This window comes from Salvelinus fontinalis, chromosome 40 (assembly GCF_029448725.1).
Source record: "Salvelinus fontinalis isolate EN_2023a chromosome 40, ASM2944872v1, whole genome shotgun sequence".
NCBI lineage: Eukaryota > Metazoa > Chordata > Actinopteri > Salmoniformes > Salmonidae > Salvelinus > Salvelinus fontinalis.
In genome coordinates, this window is record NC_074704.1 from 4,120,589 (window position 1) to 4,140,486 (window position 19,898).

The 19,898-nt window shown below is 36.1% G+C and overlaps 1 protein-coding gene across 1 annotated transcript in view; it reads right to left on the reverse strand.

Annotated features, from left to right (window-relative positions):
• Nucleotides 1-15,174, reverse strand: part of LOC129839832 (gastrula zinc finger protein XlCGF57.1-like) — a 31,105-nt gene extending 15,931 nt beyond the window's left edge. The window contains exon 1 of the mRNA XM_055907501.1: nt 14,504-15,174. Coding sequence (XP_055763476.1) covers nt 14,504-14,708 — 205 coding nt within the window. The 5' untranslated portion in view covers nt 14,709-15,174. The remainder of the gene's footprint in view (nt 1-14,503) is intronic.
• Between the last annotated feature and the right edge of the window lie 4,724 nt (nt 15,175-19,898).

Consider the following 19,898-nt stretch of genomic DNA (forward strand, 5'->3'; position numbering starts at 1 on the left):
TCAATATCAACCTGTTCTACCATCAATATCAATATCAACCTGTTCTACCATCAATATCAACCTGTTCTACCATCAATATCAATTACAACCTGTTCTACCATCAATATCAACCTGTTCTACCATCAATATCAACCTGTTCTACCATCAATATCAACCTGTTCTACCATCAATATCAATTACAACCTGTTCTACCATCAATATCAACCTGTTCTACCATCAATATCAACCTGTTCTACCATCAATATCAACCTGTTCTACCATCAATATCAACCTGTTCTACCATCAATATCAATTACAACCTGTTCTACCATCAATATCAACCTGTTCTACCATCAATATCAATTACAACCTGTTCTACCATCAATATCAACCTGTTCTACCATCAATATCAACCTGTTCTACCATCAATATCAATTACAACCTGTTCTACCATCAATATCAATATCAACCTGTTCTACCATCAATATCAACCTGTTCTACCATCAATATCAACCTGTTCTACCATCAATATCAACCTGTTCTACCATCAATATCAACCTGTTCTACCATCAATATCAATTACAACCTGTTCTACCATCAATATCAACCTGTTCTACCATCAATATCAACCTGTTCTACCATCAATATCAATTACAACCTGTTCTACCATCAATATCAATATCAACCTGTTCTACCATCAATATCAACCTGTTCTACCATCAATATCAACCTGTTCTACCATCAATATCAATTACAACCTGTTCTACCATCAATATCAACCTGTTCTACCATCAATATCAACCTGTTCTACCATCAATATCAACCTGTTCTACCATCAATATCAACCTGTTCTACCATCAATATCAATTACAACCTGTTCTACCATCAATATCAACCTGTTCTACCATCAATATCAACCTGTTCTACCATCAATATCAACCTGTTCTACCATCAATATCAACCTGTTCTACCATCAATATCAACCTGTTCTACCATCAATATCAACCTGTTCTACCATCAATATCAACCTGTTCTACCATCAATATCAACCTGTTCTACCATCAATATCAACCTGTTCTACCATCAATATCAATATCAACCTGTTCTACCATCAATATCAACCTGTTCTACCATCAATATCAACCTGTTCTACCATCAATATCAATATCAACCTGTTCTACCATCAATATCAACCTGTTCTACCATCAATATCAACCTGTTCTACCATCAATATCAATATCAACCTGTTCTACCATCAATATCAATATCAACCTGTTCTACCATCAATATCAATTACAACCTGTTCTACCATCAATATCAACCTGTTCTACCATCAATATCAACCTGTTCTACCATCAATATCAACCTGTTCTACCATCAATATCAACCTGTTCTACCATCAATATCAACCTGTTCTACCATCAATATCAATTACAACCTGTTCTACCGTCAATATCAATTACAACCTGTTCTACCGTCAATATCAATTACAACCTGTTCTACCGTCAATATCAATATCAACCTGTTCTACCGTCAATATCAATATCAACCTGTTCTACCATCAATATCAACCTGTTCTACCATCAATATCAATATCAACCTGTTCTACCATCAATATCAATATCAACCTGTTCTACCATCAATATCAACCTGTTCTACCATCAATATCAACCTGTTCTACCATCAATATCAATTACAACCTGTTCTACCATCAATATCAACCTGTTCTACCATCAATATCAATATCAACCTGTTCTACCATCAATATCAATATCAACCTGTTCTACCATCAATATCAACCTGTTCTACCATCAATATCAACCTGTTCTACCATCAATATCAACCTGTTCTACCATCAATATCAATTACAACCTGTTCTACCATCAATATCAATTACAACCTGTTCTACCATCAATATCAATATCAACCTGTTCTACCATCAATATCAATTACAACCTGTTCTACCATCAATATCAACCTGTTCTACCATCAATATCAACCTGTTCTACCATCAATATCAATATCAACCTGTTCTACCATCAATATCAACCTGTTCTACCATCAATATCAATTACAACCTGTTCTACCATCAATATCAACCTGTTCTACCATCAATATCAACCTGTTCTACCATCAATATCAATATCAACCTGTTCTACCATCAATATCAACCTGTTCTACCATCAATATCAACCTGTTCTACCATCAATATCAACCTGTTCTACCATCAATTACAACCTGTTCTACCATCAATATCAACCTGTTCTACCATCAATATCAATATCAACCTGTTCTACCATCAATATCAACCTGTTCTACCATCAATATCAACCTGTTCTACCATCAATATCAATTACAACCTGTTCTACCATCAATATCAACCTGTTCTACCATCAATATCAATATCAACCTGTTCTACCATCAATATCAACCTGTTCTACCATCAATATCAATTACAACCTGTTCTACCATCAATATCAATATCAACCTGTTCTACCATCAATATCAATATCAACCTGTTCTACCATCAATATCAACCTGTTCTACCATCAATATCAACCTGTTCTACCATCAATATCAACCTGTTCTACCATCAATATCAACCTGTTCTACCATCAATATCAACCTGTTCTACCATCAATATCAACCTGTTCTACCATCAATATCAACCTGTTCTACCATCAATATCAACCTGTTCTACCATCAATATCAACCTGTTCTACCATCAATATCAATATCAACCTGTTCTACCATCAATATCAATTACAACCTGTTCTACCATCAATATCAATTACAACCTGTTCTACCGTCAATATCAATTACAACCTGTTCTACCATCAATATCAACCTGTTCTACCATCAATATCAATATCAACCTGTTCTACCATCAATATCAACCTGTTCTACCATCAATATCAATATCAACCTGTTCTACCATCAATATCAACCTGTTCTACCATCAATATCAATATCAACCTGTTCTACCATCAATATCAACCTGTTCTACCATCAATATCAACCTGTTCTACCATCAATATCAATATCAACCTGTTCTACCATCAATATCAATATCAACCTGTTCTACCATCAATATCAACCTGTTCTACCATCAATATCAATTACAACCTGTTCTACCATCAATATCAATTACAACCTGTTCTACCATCAATATCAACCTGTTCTACCATCAATATCAATTACAACCTGTTCTACCATCAATATCAACCTGTTCTACCATCAATATCAACCTGTTCTACCATCAATATCAACCTGTTCTACCATCAATATCAATTACAACCTGTTCTACCATCAATATCAATATCAACCTGTTCTACCATCAATATCAACCTGTTCTACCATCAATATCAATATCAACCTGTTCTACCATCAATATCAACCTGTTCTACCATCAATATCAACCTGTTCTACCATCAATATCAACCTGTTCTACCATCAATATCAACCTGTTCTACCATCAATATCAACCTGTTCTACCATCAATATCAATATCAACCTGTTCTACCATCAATATCAATATCAACCTGTTCTACCATCAATATCAATATCAACCTGTTCTACCATCAATATCAACCTGTTCTACCATCAATATCAATATCAACCTGTTCTACCATCAATATCAATATCAACCTGTTCTACCATCAATATCAACCTGTTCTACCATCAATATCAACCTGTTCTACCATCAATATCAATTACAACCTGTTCTACCATCAATATCAATATCAACCTGTTCTACCATCAATATCAACCTGTTCTACCATCAATATCAACCTGTTCTACCATCAATATCAACCTGTTCTACCATCAATATCAACCTGTTCTACCATCAATATCAATATCAACCTGTTCTACCATCAATATCAATATCAACCTGTTCTACCATCAATATCAACCTGTTCTACCATCAATATCAACCTGTTCTACCATCAATATCAATTACAACCTGTTCTACCATCAATATCAATTACAACCTGTTCTACCATCAATATCAATATCAACCTGTTTTACCATCAATATCAATTACAACCTGTTCTACCATCAATATCAACCTGTTCTACCATCAATATCAACCTGTTCTACCATCAATATCAACCTGTTTTACCATCAATATCAATTACAACCTGTTCTACCATCAATATCAATATCAACCTGTTCTACCATCAATATCAACCTGTTCTACCATCAATATCAATTACAACCTGTTCTACCATCAATATCAATTACAACCTGTTCTACCATCAATATCAACCTGTTCTACCATCAATATCAACCTGTTCTACCATCAATTACAACCTGTTCTACCATCAATATCAACCTGTTCTACCATCAATATCAACCTGTTCTACCATCAATATCAATATCAACCTGTTCTACCATCAATATCAATTACAACCTGTTCTACCATCAATATCAACCTGTTCTACCATCAATATCAACCTGTTCTACCATCAATATCAATATCAACCTGTTCTACCATCAATATCAATATCAACCTGTTCTACCATCAATATCAACCTGTTCTACCATCAATATCAACCTGTTCTACCATCAATATCAACCTGTTCTACCATCAATATCAATTACAACCTGTTCTACCATCAATATCAATTACAACCTGTTCTACCATCAATATCAATTACAACCTGTTCTACCATCAATATCAACCTGTTCTACCATCAATATCAACCTGTTCTACCATCAATATCAACCTGTTCTACCATCAATATCAACCTGTTCTACCATCAATATCAATATCAACCTGTTCTACCATCAATATCAACCTGTTCTACCATCAATATCAATATCAACCTGTTCTACCATCAATATCAACCTGTTCTACCATCAATATCAATATCAACCTGTTCTACCATCAATATCAACCTGTTCTACCATCAATATCAACCTGTTCTACCATCAATATCAACCTGTTCTACCATCAATATCAACCTGTTCTACCATCAATATCAACCTGTTCTACCATCAATATCAACCTGTTCTACCATCAATATCAATTACAACCTGTTCTACCATCAATATCAATTACAACCTGTTCTACCATCAATATCAATTACAACCTGTTCTACCATCAATATCAATATCAACCTGTTCTACCATCAATATCAATTACAACCTGTTCTACCATCAATATCAACCTGTTCTACCATCAATATCAACCTGTTCTACCATCAATATCAATTACAACCTGTTCTACCATCAATATCAACCTGTTCTACCATCAATATCAACCTGTTCTACCATCAATATCAACCTGTTCTACCATCAATATCAATTACAACCTGTTCTACCATCAATATCAACCTGTTCTACCATCAATATCAACCTGTTCTACCATCAATATCAATATCAACCTGTTCTACCATCAATATCAACCTGTTCTACCATCAATATCAACCTGTTCTACCATCAATATCAACCTGTTCTACCATCAATATCAACCTGTTCTACCATCAATATCAATATCAACCTGTTCTACCATCAATATCAATATCAACCTGTTCTACCATCAATATCAATATCAACCTGTTCTACCATCAATATCAACCTGTTCTACCATCAATATCAATTACAACCTGTTCTACCATCAATATCAATATCAACCTGTTCTACCATCAATATCAACCTGTTCTACCATCAATATCAACCTGTTCTACCATCAATATCAATATCAACCTGTTCTACCATCAATATCAATATCAACCTGTTCTACCATCAATATCAACCTGTTCTACCATCAATATCAACCTGTTCTACCATCAATATCAACCTGTTCTACCATCAATATCAACCTGTTCTACCATCAATATCAATATCAACCTGTTCTACCATCAATATCAACCTGTTCTACCATCAATATCAACCTGTTCTACCATCAATATCAACCTGTTCTACCATCAATATCAACCTGTTCTACCATCAATATCAACCTGTTCTACCATCAATATCAACCTGTTCTACCATCAATATCAACCTGTTCTACCATCAATATCAACCTGTTCTACCATCAATATCAATTACAACCTGTTCTACCATCAATATCAATATCAACCTGTTCTACCATCAATATCAATATCAACCTGTTCTACCATCAATATCAACCTGTTCTACCATCAATATCAACCTGTTCTACCATCAATATCAACCTGTTCTACCATCAATATCAATATCAACCTGTTCTACCATCAATATCAATTACAACCTGTTCTACCATCAATATCAACCTGTTCTACCATCAATATCAACCTGTTCTACCATCAATATCAATTACAACCTGTTCTACCATCAATATCAATTACAACCTGTTCTACCATCAATATCAATTACAACCTGTTCTACCATCAATATCAATTACAACCTGTTCTACCGTCAATATCAACCTGTTCTACCATCAACATCAATTACAACCTGTTCTACCATCAATATCAATATCAACCTGTTCTACCATCAATATCAACCTGTTCTACCATCAATATCAACCTGTTCTACCATCAATATCAACCTGTTCTACCATCAATATCAATATCAACCTGTTCTACCATCAATATCAACCTGTTCTACCATCAATATCAATATCAACCTGTTCTACCATCAATATCAATTACAACCTGTTCTACCATCAATATCAACCTGTTCTACCATCAATATCAATATCAACCTGTTCTACCATCAATATCAACCTGTTCTACCATCAATATCAATTACAACCTGTTCTACCATCAATATCAACCTGTTCTACCATCAATATCAATATCAACCTGTTCTACCATCAATATCAATATCAACCTGTTCTACCATCAATATCAACCTGTTCTACCATCAATATCAATATCAACCTGTTCTACCATCAATATCAATATCAACCTGTTCTACCATCAATATCAATATCAACCTGTTCTACCATCAATATCAATATCAACCTGTTCTACCATCAATATCAATATCAACCTGTTCTACCATCAATATCAACCTGTTCTACCATCAATATCAATATCAACCTGTTCTACCATCAATATCAATATCAACCTGTTCTACCATCAATATCAATATCAACCTGTTCTACCATCAATATCAACCTGTTCTACCATCAATATCAATATCAACCTGTTCTACCATCAATATCAATATCAACCTGTTCTACCATCAATATCAATATCAACCTGTTCTACCATCAATATCAACCTGTTCTACCATCAATATCAATATCAACCTGTTCTACCATCAATATCAATTACAACCTGTTCTACCATCAATATCAACCTGTTCTACCATCAATATCAATATCAACCTGTTCTACCATCAATATCAACCTGTTCTACCATCAATATCAATATCAACCTGTTCTACCATCAATATCAACCTGTTCTACCATCAATATCAACCTGTTCTACCATCAATATCAATATCAACCTGTTCTACCATCAATATCAACCTGTTCTACCATCAATATCAATTACAACCTGTTCTACCATCAATATCAACCTGTTCTACCATCAATATCAACCTGTTCTACCATCAATATCAACCTGTTCTACCATCAATATCAATATCAACCTGTTCTACCATCAATATCAACCTGTTCTACCATCAATATCAACCTGTTCTACCATCAATATCAATTACAACCTGTTCTACCATCAATATCAATTACAACCTGTTCTACCATCAATATCAACCTGTTCTACCATCAATATCAACCTGTTCTACCGTCAATATCAATATCAACCTGTTCTACCATCAATATCAACCTGTTCTACCATCAATATCAACCTGTTCTACTATCAATATCAACCTGTTCTACCATCAATATCAATATCAACCTGTTCTACCATCAATATCAATATCAACCTGTTCTACCATCATATCATTCAACCTGTTCTACCATCAATATCAACCTGTTCTACCATCAATATCAATATCAACCTGTTCTACCATCAATATCAACCTGTTCTACCATCAATATCAACCTGTTCTACCATCAATATCAATTACAACCTGTTCTACCATCAATATCAATTACAACCTGTTCTACCATCAATATCAACCTGTTCTACCATCAATATCAACCTGTTCTACCATCAATATCAACCTGTTCTACCATCAATATCAACCTGTTCTACCATCAATATCAACCTGTTCTACCATCAATATCAATTACAACCTGTTCTACCATCAATATCAATTACAACCTGTTCTACCATCAATATCAACCTGTTCTACCATCAATATCAACCTGTTCTACCATCAATATCAACCTGTTCTACCATCAATATCAACCTGTTCTACCATCAATATCAATATCAACCTGTTCTACCATCAATATCAATTACAACCTGTTCTACCATCAATATCAATATCAACCTGTTCTACCATCAATATCAACCTGTTCTACCATCAATATCAACCTGTTCTACCATCAATATCAACCTGTTCTACCATCAATATCAACCTGTTCTACCATCAATATCAACCTGTTCTACCATCAATATCAACCTGTTCTACCATCAATATCAATTACAACCTGTTCTACCATCAATATCAATTACAACCTGTTCTACCATCAATATCAATTACAACCTGTTCTACCATCAATATCAATTACAACCTGTTCTACCATCAATATCAATTACAACCTGTTCTACCATCAATATCAACCTGTTCTACCATCAATATCAACCTGTTCTACCATCAATATCAATTACAACCTGTTCTACCATCAATATCAACCTGTTCTACCATCAATTACAACCTGTTCTACCATCAATATCAATTACAACCTGTTCTACCATCAATATCAACCTGTTCTACCATCAATATCAACCTGTTCTACCATCAATATCAATTACAACCTGTTCTACCATCAATATCAATTACAACCTGTTCTACCATCAATATCAATATCAACCTGTTCTACCATCAATATCAACCTGTTCTACCATCAATATCAATTACAACCTGTTCTACCATCAATATCAACCTGTTCTACCATCAATATCAATATCAACCTGTTCTACCATCAATATCAACCTGTTCTACCATCAATATCAACCTGTTCTACCATCAATATCAATTACAACCTGTTCTACCATCAATATCAACCTGTTCTACCATCAATATCAACCTGTTCTACCATCAATATCAATATCAACCTGTTCTACCATCAATATCAATATCAACCTGTTCTACCATCAATATCAATTACAACCTGTTCTACCATCAATATCAATTACAACCTGTTCTACCATCAATATCAATTACAACCTGTTCTACCATCAATATCAACCTGTTCTACCATCAATATCAATTACAACCTGTTCTACCATCAATATCAACCTGTTCTACCATCAATATCAACCTGTTCTACCATCAATATCAACCTGTTCTACCATCAATATCAACCTGTTCTACCATCAATATCAACCTGTTCTACCATCAATATCAACCTGTTCTACCATCAATATCAATTACAACCTGTTCTACCATCAATATCAACCTGTTCTACCATCAATATCAATTACAACCTGTTCTACCATCAATATCAACCTGTTCTACCATCAATATCAACCTGTTCTACCATCAATATCAACCTGTTCTACCATCAATATCAACCTGTTCTACCATCAATATCAATTACAACCTGTTCTACCATCAATATCAATTACAACCTGTTCTACCATCAATATCAACCTGTTCTACCATCAATATCAACCTGTTCTACCATCAATATCAACCTGTTCTACCATCAATATCAATTACAACCTGTTCTACCATCAATATCAACCTGTTCTACCATCAATATCAACCTGTTCTACCATCAATATCAACCTGTTCTACCATCAATATCAACCTGTTCTACCATCAATATCAATTACAACCTGTTCTACCATCAATATCAACCTGTTCTACCATCAATATCAACCTGTTCTACCATCAATATCAATTACAACCTGTTCTACCATCAATATCAACCTGTTCTACCATCAATATCAATATCAACCTGTTCTACCATCAATATCAACCTGTTCTACCATCAATATCAACCTGTTCTACCATCAATATCAACCTGTTCTACCATCAATATCAACCTGTTCTACCATCAATATCAACCTGTTCTACCATCAATATCAACCTGTTCTACCATCAATATCAATATCAACCTGTTCTACCATCAATATCAACCTGTTCTACCATCAATATCAATATCAACCTGTTCTACCATCAATATCAACCTGTTCTACCATCAATATCAACCTGTTCTACCATCAATATCAATATCAACCTGTTCTACCATCAATATCAATATCAACCTGTTCTACCATCAATATCAATTACAACCTGTTCTACCATCAATATCAATTACAACCTGTTCTACCATCAATATCAACCTGTTCTACCATCAATATCAATTACAACCTGTTCTACCATCAATATCAATTACAACCTGTTCTACCATCAATATCAACCTGTTCTACCATCAATATCAATATCAACCTGTTCTACCATCAATATCAACCTGTTCTACCATCAATATCAATTACAACCTGTTCTACCATCAATATCAATTACAACCTGTTCTACCATCAATATCAACCTGTTCTACCATCAATATCAACCTGTTCTACCATCAATATCAATTACAACCTGTTCTACCATCAATATCAACCTGTTCTACCATCAATATCAACCTGTTCTACCATCAATATCAACCTGTTCTACCATCAATATCAATTACAACCTGTTCTACCATCAATATCAACCTGTTCTACCATCAATATCAACCTGTTCTACCATCAATATCAATATCAACCTGTTCTACCATCAATATCAACCTGTTCTACCATCAATATCAACCTGTTCTACCATCAATATCAACCTGTTCTACCATCAATATCAACCTGTTCTACCATCAATATCAACCTGTTCTACCATCAATATCAATATCAACCTGTTTTACCATCAATATCAATTACAACCTGTTCTACCATCAATATCAATATCAACCTGTTCTACCATCAATATCAATTACAACCTGTTCTACCATCAATATCAATTACAACCTGTTCTACCATCAATATCAATTACAACCTGTTCTACCATCAATATCAACCTGTTCTACCATCAATATCAACCTGTTCTACCATCAATATCAACCTGTTCTACCATCAATATCAATTACAACCTGTTCTACCATCAATATCAATTACAACCTGTTCTACCATCAATATCAACCTGTTCTACCATCAATATCAACCTGTTCTACCATCAATATCAACCTGTTCTACCATCAATATCAATATCAACCTGTTCTACCATCAATATCAACCTGTTCTACCATCAATATCAATTACAACCTGTTCTACCATCAATATCAACCTGTTCTACCATCAATATCAACCTGTTCTACCATCAATATCAATTACAACCTGTTCTACCATCAATATCAACCTGTTCTACCATCAATATCAATTACAACCTGTTCTACCATCAATATCAATATCAACCTGTTCTACCATCAATATCAACCTGTTCTACCATCAATATCAACCTGTTCTACCATCAATATCAACCTGTTCTACCATCAATATCAACCTGTTCTACCATCAATATCAACCTGTTCTACCATCAATATCAATATCAACCTGTTCTACCATCAATATCAATATCAACCTGTTCTACCATCAATATCAACCTGTTCTACCATCAATATCAATATCAACCTGTTCTACCATCAATATCAACCTGTTCTACCATCAATATCAACCTGTTCTACCATCAATATCAATTACAACCTGTTCTACCATCAATATCAACCTGTTCTACCATCAATATCAACCTGTTCTACCATCAATATCAATATCAACCTGTTCTACCATCAATATCAATATCAACCTGTTCTACCATCAATATCAACCTGTTCTACCATCAATATCAACCTGTTCTACCATCAATATCAACCTGTTCTACCATCAATATCAATTACAACCTGTTCTACCATCAATATCAACCTGTTCTACCATCAATATCAACCTGTTCTACCATCAATATCAACCTGTTCTACCATCAATATCAATATCAACCTGTTCTACCATCAATATCAATTACAACCTGTTCTACCATCAATATCAATTACAACCTGTTCTACCATCAATATCAATATCAACCTGTTCTACCATCAATATCAATTACAACCTGTTCTACCATCAATATCAATTACAACCTGTTCTACCATCAATATCAATTACAACCTGTTCTACCATCAATATCAATTACAACCTGTTCTACCATCAATATCAATTACAACCTGTTCTACCATCAATATCAACCTGTTCTACCATCAATATCAACCTGTTCTACCATCAATATCAATTACAACCTGTTCTACCATCAATATCAATATCAACCTGTTCTACCATCAATATCAATATCAACCTGTTCTACCATCAATATCAATTACAACCTGTTCTACCATCAATATCAACCTGTTCTACCATCAATATCAATTACAACCTGTTCTACCATCAATATCAACCTGTTCTACCATCAATATCAATTACAACCTGTTCTACCATCAATATCAACCTGTTCTACCATCAATATCAACCTGTTCTACCATCAATATCAACCTGTTCTACCATCAATATCAATATCAACCTGTTCTACCATCAATATCAACCTGTTCTACCATCAATATCAATTACAACCTGTTCTACCATCAATATCAATTACAACCTGTTCTACCATCAATATCAATTACAACCTGTTCTACCATCAATATCAATATCAACCTGTTCTACCATCAATATCAACCTGTTCTACCATCAATATCAATTACAACCTGTTCTACCATCAATATCAATATCAACCTGTTCTACCATCAATATCAACCTGTTCTACCATCAATATCAACCTGTTCTACCATCAATATCAATTACAACCTGTTCTACCATCAATATCAATATCAACCTGTTCTACCATCAATATCAACCTGTTCTACCATCAATATCAACCTGTTCTACCATCAATATCAATTACAACCTGTTCTACCATCAATATCAATTACAACCTGTTCTACCGTCAATATCAACCTGTTCTACCATCAATATCAACCTGTTCTACCATCAATATCAACCTGTTCTACCATCAATATCAATTACAACCTGTTCTACCATCAATATCAATTACAACCTGTTCTACCATCAATATCAATATCAACCTGTTCTACCATCAATATCAACCTGTTCTACCATCAATATCAACCTGTTCTACCATCAATATCAACCTGTTCTACCATCAATATCAATTACAACCTGTTCTACCATCAATATCAATATCAACCTGTTCTACCATCAATATCAACCTGTTCTACCATCAATATCAATTACAACCTGTTCTACCATCAATATCAATTACAACCTGTTCTACCATCAATATCAATATCAACCTGTTCTACCGTCAATATCAACCTGTTCTACCATCAATATCAATTACAACCTGTTCTACCATCAATATCAACCTGTTCTACCATCAATATCAACCTGTTCTACCATCAATATCAACCTGTTCTACCATCAATATCAATTACAACCTGTTCTACCATCAATATCAATTACAACCTGTTCTACCATCAATATCAACCTGTTCTACCATCAATATCAATTACAACCTGTTCTACCATCAATATCAACCTGTTCTACCATCAATATCAATATCAACCTGTTCTACCATCAATATCAACCTGTTCTACCATCAATATCAATTACAACCTGTTCTACCGTCAATATCAATTACAACCTGTTTTCCTGCCTTATTGTTTTATTTTAGAACATTCCAGATCAAAATGATCCTTCCTTGTCTGTCCTCTTCATCATTTGAAATCAGAGTTGGCTGTAATGCACGATATCATAGATATTTCAGTCAGATCAGTCTGTCGAACTTACAACTGAACAACTATGGACCTAATACCAATACAACAACAACAACAAACGAAGGCACAAATAATAGCACCATTGATATTTAATCATGTTTAAAATATATATATTTACTTTGCTGTCATGTGATGTCAAGTATAGAGACTGAGCAAAGCACTACAGAGAGGTATTCTGTAAAGTTTTTAAAATGTTGTGAAAAATAAAATTAAGCTGTTGACCAACTCTTTTTAGCTTTTTCAATTCCTACATTTCCAAGTGTAGAATGTCCCTTTAAAACCACACACTAGTAAAACAACTGCAGTTTGAGAGAGTACTCACTGTATTTAAGAGATTACTCACTGTATTTACTGGTGTTAATCAGATCAATGTCCCTGTTTTATAAGATAGTACTCACTGTATTTACTGGTGTTAATCAGATCAATGTCCCTGTTTAATTAAGATAGTACTCACTGTATTTACTGGTGTTAATCAGATCAATGTCCCTGTTTTATAAGATAGTACTCACTGTATTTACTGGTGTTAATCAGATCAATGTCCCTGTTTTATAAGATAGTACTCACTGTATTTACTGGTGTTAATCAGATCTCCAGTCTTCTCTTCTTCGTCTTCCTCTAATGTGACAGTAATCTCCTCCTCTTCCTCCTTCACTCCAAAAACGTCTTCCTCCTCTTTCACTGTGACAGTCATCTCCCCCTCCTTCATTCCAAAAACGACATCCTCCTCTTTCTCTTCCTTCTCCTCCTCCTCTTTCACGGTAGTCAACATCTTTCTCCTCTTTCACGCTGAAAGCGTATTTCTCTTATTTCACTATAACGTCTTCCTCTTTTACTGTAACATCCTCACCCTCTACTTGTTTTTAATTACTGTAACAGCCTCCACTTCTTTCTCGAGTTTCTTTCTCCGTCCAGCAGACCTCCTCTTCATTAGCAGGAGAAGAGTTAGCTTCGTGACCTCCTGTCATGGGGTGTTAGCTTGCTACCTCACTAGCATCAGCAACTAGCTTAGTGTTATTGCTAAGTTAACCAGCTAGCTAGATGTCTAACAACGTCAATATGAAATTAAACGGGGTAACAGCTAGACGACATAAATGTCTTTAAAACATATATATACGCTGAAAGCTTCGAAAGAGCTCCAATGTTTCCGCTATGTTGGCTAACAAGCTACCGAGATGGCTGGCTGGCTAACAGTTGTTATTGTTGTAGAAACGTCCCGTCCACTAGATTACACGTCACACCGGTAGTAGCATCCTCCTGAAAGACGCACATCGCCAACTGCTGACTGGAGTGGGAAACTCAGTTGAGAGAAGTTTTTTAAAATTTCCATACAAACGTTCATTTAATTTCATCAATTAAATAATATTAATGTATTGAGACGTACAAAGGAAAGCATGTGTTGGTTGATTGGTGCTGATGTGTACTGAGTGATGATGGAGGTAAACAAACCTAACTGCATGCCCAGGCATATCACCAGGCATAACATCAGACTGCATACAGACATAACTGCATGCCCAGGCATATCACCAGACTGCATACAGACATAACTGCATGCCCAGGCCCTGTTATACCACCAGACTGCATACAAACCTAACTGCATGCCCAGGCATATCACCAGGCATAACATCAGACTGCATACAGACATAACTGCATGCCCAGGCCCTGGTATACCACCAGACTGCATACAAACCTAACTGCATGCCCAGGCCCAGGCATATCATAAGACTGCATACAGACATAACTGCATGCCCAGGCCCTGGTATACCACCAGACTGCATACAAACCAAACTGCATGCCCAGGCCCAGGCATATCATAAGACTGCATACAGACATAACTGCATGCCCAGGCCCTGTTATACCACCAGACTGCATACAAAGAGGCACTGAACACTCAAATGTTCTACTGGTCCATCTCCTGTTCCTCTTATAGAATATCAGCTCAATAGTATTGTGGAGCTCCTGCATCTATATATAAACAGTACCAGCACCCAACATGAGTAGCAGCACCTATTTCAGTCCAAGTCAAACACTGCTTTGCTTTGCTTTGAGCAATGTAAACAGTGTTCTGGAATGTTCCAAGAAAGGGTTTAATGAGGGGCTATAATTCACAGAGCTGCTGCTGTGATGAACCTCTCTGCCTCTTTAGCTAATCCACTTCCGGTACTCCACGTCATGTGCCAAAGAGAAAGAGACTGGCCTTTCTGACATCTTCAAATATGAACATTCTATTATTAATTATATATATATATATATATATATATATATATATATATATATATATATATATATATATATAATTATATATTAATAACAATGAGTATGCAAATATTGGAAGGATGACCCTATCTCCACGGAACATGTTGGTATCCGGTTACTAAGCAACCGGTCTGTCAAAAGTTGCTAGCTCACGTCTAAAATTCTCAAACTAAACACGGCATTTCCAAACACAAAACATCATAGTCTTGATTTTTTTAAATCTTCACAATAAAACTTTACATTGTTAACAGTTTAATAATAGTTGTTGACTTTGTTATAAATTCAAATTACTTTTTTTTTTTGAGGCTCCACATCGTCGTAAATTCAGCACGTCTTGAACGTTGAGACTTTGGCAATGACAAGGAGTGGTATGTTACCTAAAGAGACCAGTACTCCGACTAGGAAAGTAGCTAAGGATTGGCTGTCATTTTCCATTAAATGCCTTGTGTTATGTGTTGTTTTTGCAGACCCGGCAGTGGATACTATCCACTGTGCACTGGCGACAAACTGGACAGGAATAACAACTAGGTTATATTCCGGATTCAGGTTGATCGCCGTAGATTTGAGCCCGATTAATTACGTAGAAACGGGTAACGAGTTCTGTTTACAAACACTAATAAAGCGTAGCTAATTAATTGGTATGTCCAAGATCAAGCGACAAAAACCCAGTATGGTCTGTTCCAAAGACGGGGAGATGGCTAGCACTTCTAGCAACCCCACTATCTTATCTGGTTCCTCAAATTCCCCTTTCACTACCGGGTTTCGTCGCCGGCTGTCCTTACCCAGCCCCGAAGACAACCTTCCCCTGTACAATCCCTAAAGTCGATGTCCGCGCCAGGAAATCTAATTAGCTTAATAAATCAGTCAATTTGAGATAGAGATATGTTTTTTTGTTGTTGCATTTCATTAAATAGAGACTATTTAATGTCAAAAACATGGGGTTCAATACATGTAAAAAAATATATATAGATAAATAAACGTTTCCTGATCTTTCTTATATCTCTCAGATAAAGGACACACTTAAGAACAAAGTTCCTTTTGATATTGTGGGGGGGACTATCTGTTATTCAATGTAGTGAAGCTGTCATTCAATGCGTTTTTATTGGCTAATAGCAGTAAGGCCCCAACATTTTTTTTTTTTCTTCCATCAAATATATTTTTTAAATATATTTTGGGGATACTTCAAGGAGTCTTAAAATACAGAATCAAAAAGCTAAATGATCCTTGGTATGACCTTCTCAAAACAATTCCCTATAGCTTCCACATTGTTCCTTATTTTCCATGCATAGCCCCTCGTTGATTGATCCCTTACTGGTGTAAGGGGAGATACAGTATTATTAGGAGGCAGGGAAACCCCGTTTGATGATGTCATCTAAATAAATCAATATCAGTAGGTTTTTTGTTCAGCAGTTTTTACTTGATTCCATTGGACATTAATGTTCGAAGTTTAATTTATATTCCTCAAATTTAAGTTGAATATTATGCTGTCGCTGTTTTCCTTTTGACAAGACATGTTGATAAATACCCCCAATGTCAAAACACACTTTTAATGTCTCTACAGGGCCGAAATGCTGCCCAAACTACAGCCTTCCCCGACTGTAAGGCATACTGGTAACTACCAAAATAAAGGAAACACTTGAGTAAATGAGGGATACAAAGTATTCGTTATGGTGTGGTGTCAGTGGTGGTTCTAGACTCCTGCCCACCCCCAGAACCGCTAGTGTGTGGGGGTGCATTTTCCTGCCATGATTTAGGTCCACATAATCTATGCCAAAGTGCATTGAAGCTGTACTGGGAGCTTGTGGCCAAACACCCTTTTAAGACGCTTTATGTTGGTGTTTCCTTTATTTTGGCAGATACCTGTATGCGCTTGTGATAAAACTTAATCCACAGTTCTTTTCCCTCTAAACTATTGACCCTCTGTTTGCCTAATTTTGCTCTCTGGTGTATTCTGAACATTGAGAGTTCCTGTGGTTGGACAAAACAAATTATAATAATAATAATACAACAATGTACATATACAAGTATTCAGATCACTTTACTTTTCCCACATTTTATCACCTTACAGCCTTATTAAAAAAATATATATATTTTTTTTTTTCCCCCTCAATCTACACACCATACCCCATAATGACATCACAATACACCATAATGACATCACAATACACCATAATAAAAAAGCAAAAACAGGTTTTTCGAAATTGTTGCAAAATTATAAAAAATTAAATAAAAGGAAAATAGCACATTTACATAAGTATTCAGACCCTCAGTACTTTGTTGAAGCACCTTTTGGCAGCGATTACGATTACGGCTTCGAGTCTTCTTGGGTATGACGCTACACGCTTGGTACACTTGTATTTGGGGAGATTCTCCCATTGTTCTCTGCAGATCCTCTCAAGCTCTGTCAGGTTGAATGGGGAGCGTCGCTGCACAGCTATTTTCAGGTCTCTCCAGAGATGTTCGATCAAGTTCAAGTCCAGGCTCTGGCTGGACCACTCATGACCCCTCCGAGAGTAATCCCGAAGCCACTCAAGCGTTGTCTTGGCTGTGTGCTTAGGGTTGTTGTCCTGTTGGAAGGTGAACCGTCGCCCCAGTCTGAGGTCCTGAGCGCTCTGGAGCAGGTTTTCATCAAGGATCTCTCTGTACTTTGCTCCGTTCACCTTTCCCTTGATCCTGACTAGTCTCCCAGTCCCTGCCCCTGAAAAACATCCCCACAGCATGATGCTTCACTGTAGGGATGGTGCCTGGTTTCCTCCAGATGTGACACTTGGCATTCAGGCCAAAGAGTTAAATCTTGGTTTTATCAGACCAGATAATTTAGTCCTTTGGGTTCCTTTTGGTAAACTCCAAGCAGGCTGTGATGTTTCTTTTACCGAGGACTGGCTTCCGTTTTACGACTCTACCATAAAGGCCTGATTGTTGGAGTGCTGCAGAGATGGTTGTCCTTCTGGAAGGTTCTCCCATCTCCACAGAGGAACTGTAGAGCTCTGTCAAAGTGACCAACGGGTTCTTGGTCACCTCCCTGACCAATGCCCTTCTCCCCCGATTTCTCAGTTTGGCCGGGCGGCGAAGAGTCTTGGGGGTTCCAAACTTCTTCCATTCAAGAAAGTTGGTGGTCACTGTGTTCTTGGGGACCTTCAATGCTGCAGAAATGTTTTGGTACCCTTCCCCAGATCTGTGCCGCGACACAATCCTGTCTCGGTGCTCTACAGACAATTCCTTCAACCTCATGGCTTGGTTTTTGCTCTGACATGCACTGTCAACTGTGGAACCTTATATAGACAGGTGTGTGCCTTTCCCAAATCATGTCCAATTAATTGAATTTACCACAGGTGGACTCAAATTAAGTTGTAGAAACATCTCAAGGATGATCAATGGGAACAGGATGCACCTGAATACTAATGCAAATAAGGTATTTCTGTTTTTAATACATCTGCAAACATTTCTAAAAACCTGTTATTGCTTTGTCATTATGGGGTATTGTGATGGGGTATTGTGATGTCATTATGATGGTATTGTGATGTCATTATGGGGAATTGTGATGGGGTATTGTGATGTCATTATGGGGTATTGTGATGGGGTATTGTGATGTCATTATGATGGTATTGTGATGTCATTATAATGTCATTATGGGGTATTGTGTGTAGGTTGATGAGGGAAAATAACAATTGGAACCACCAAGACTCTTCCTTAACCTAGCCTATTA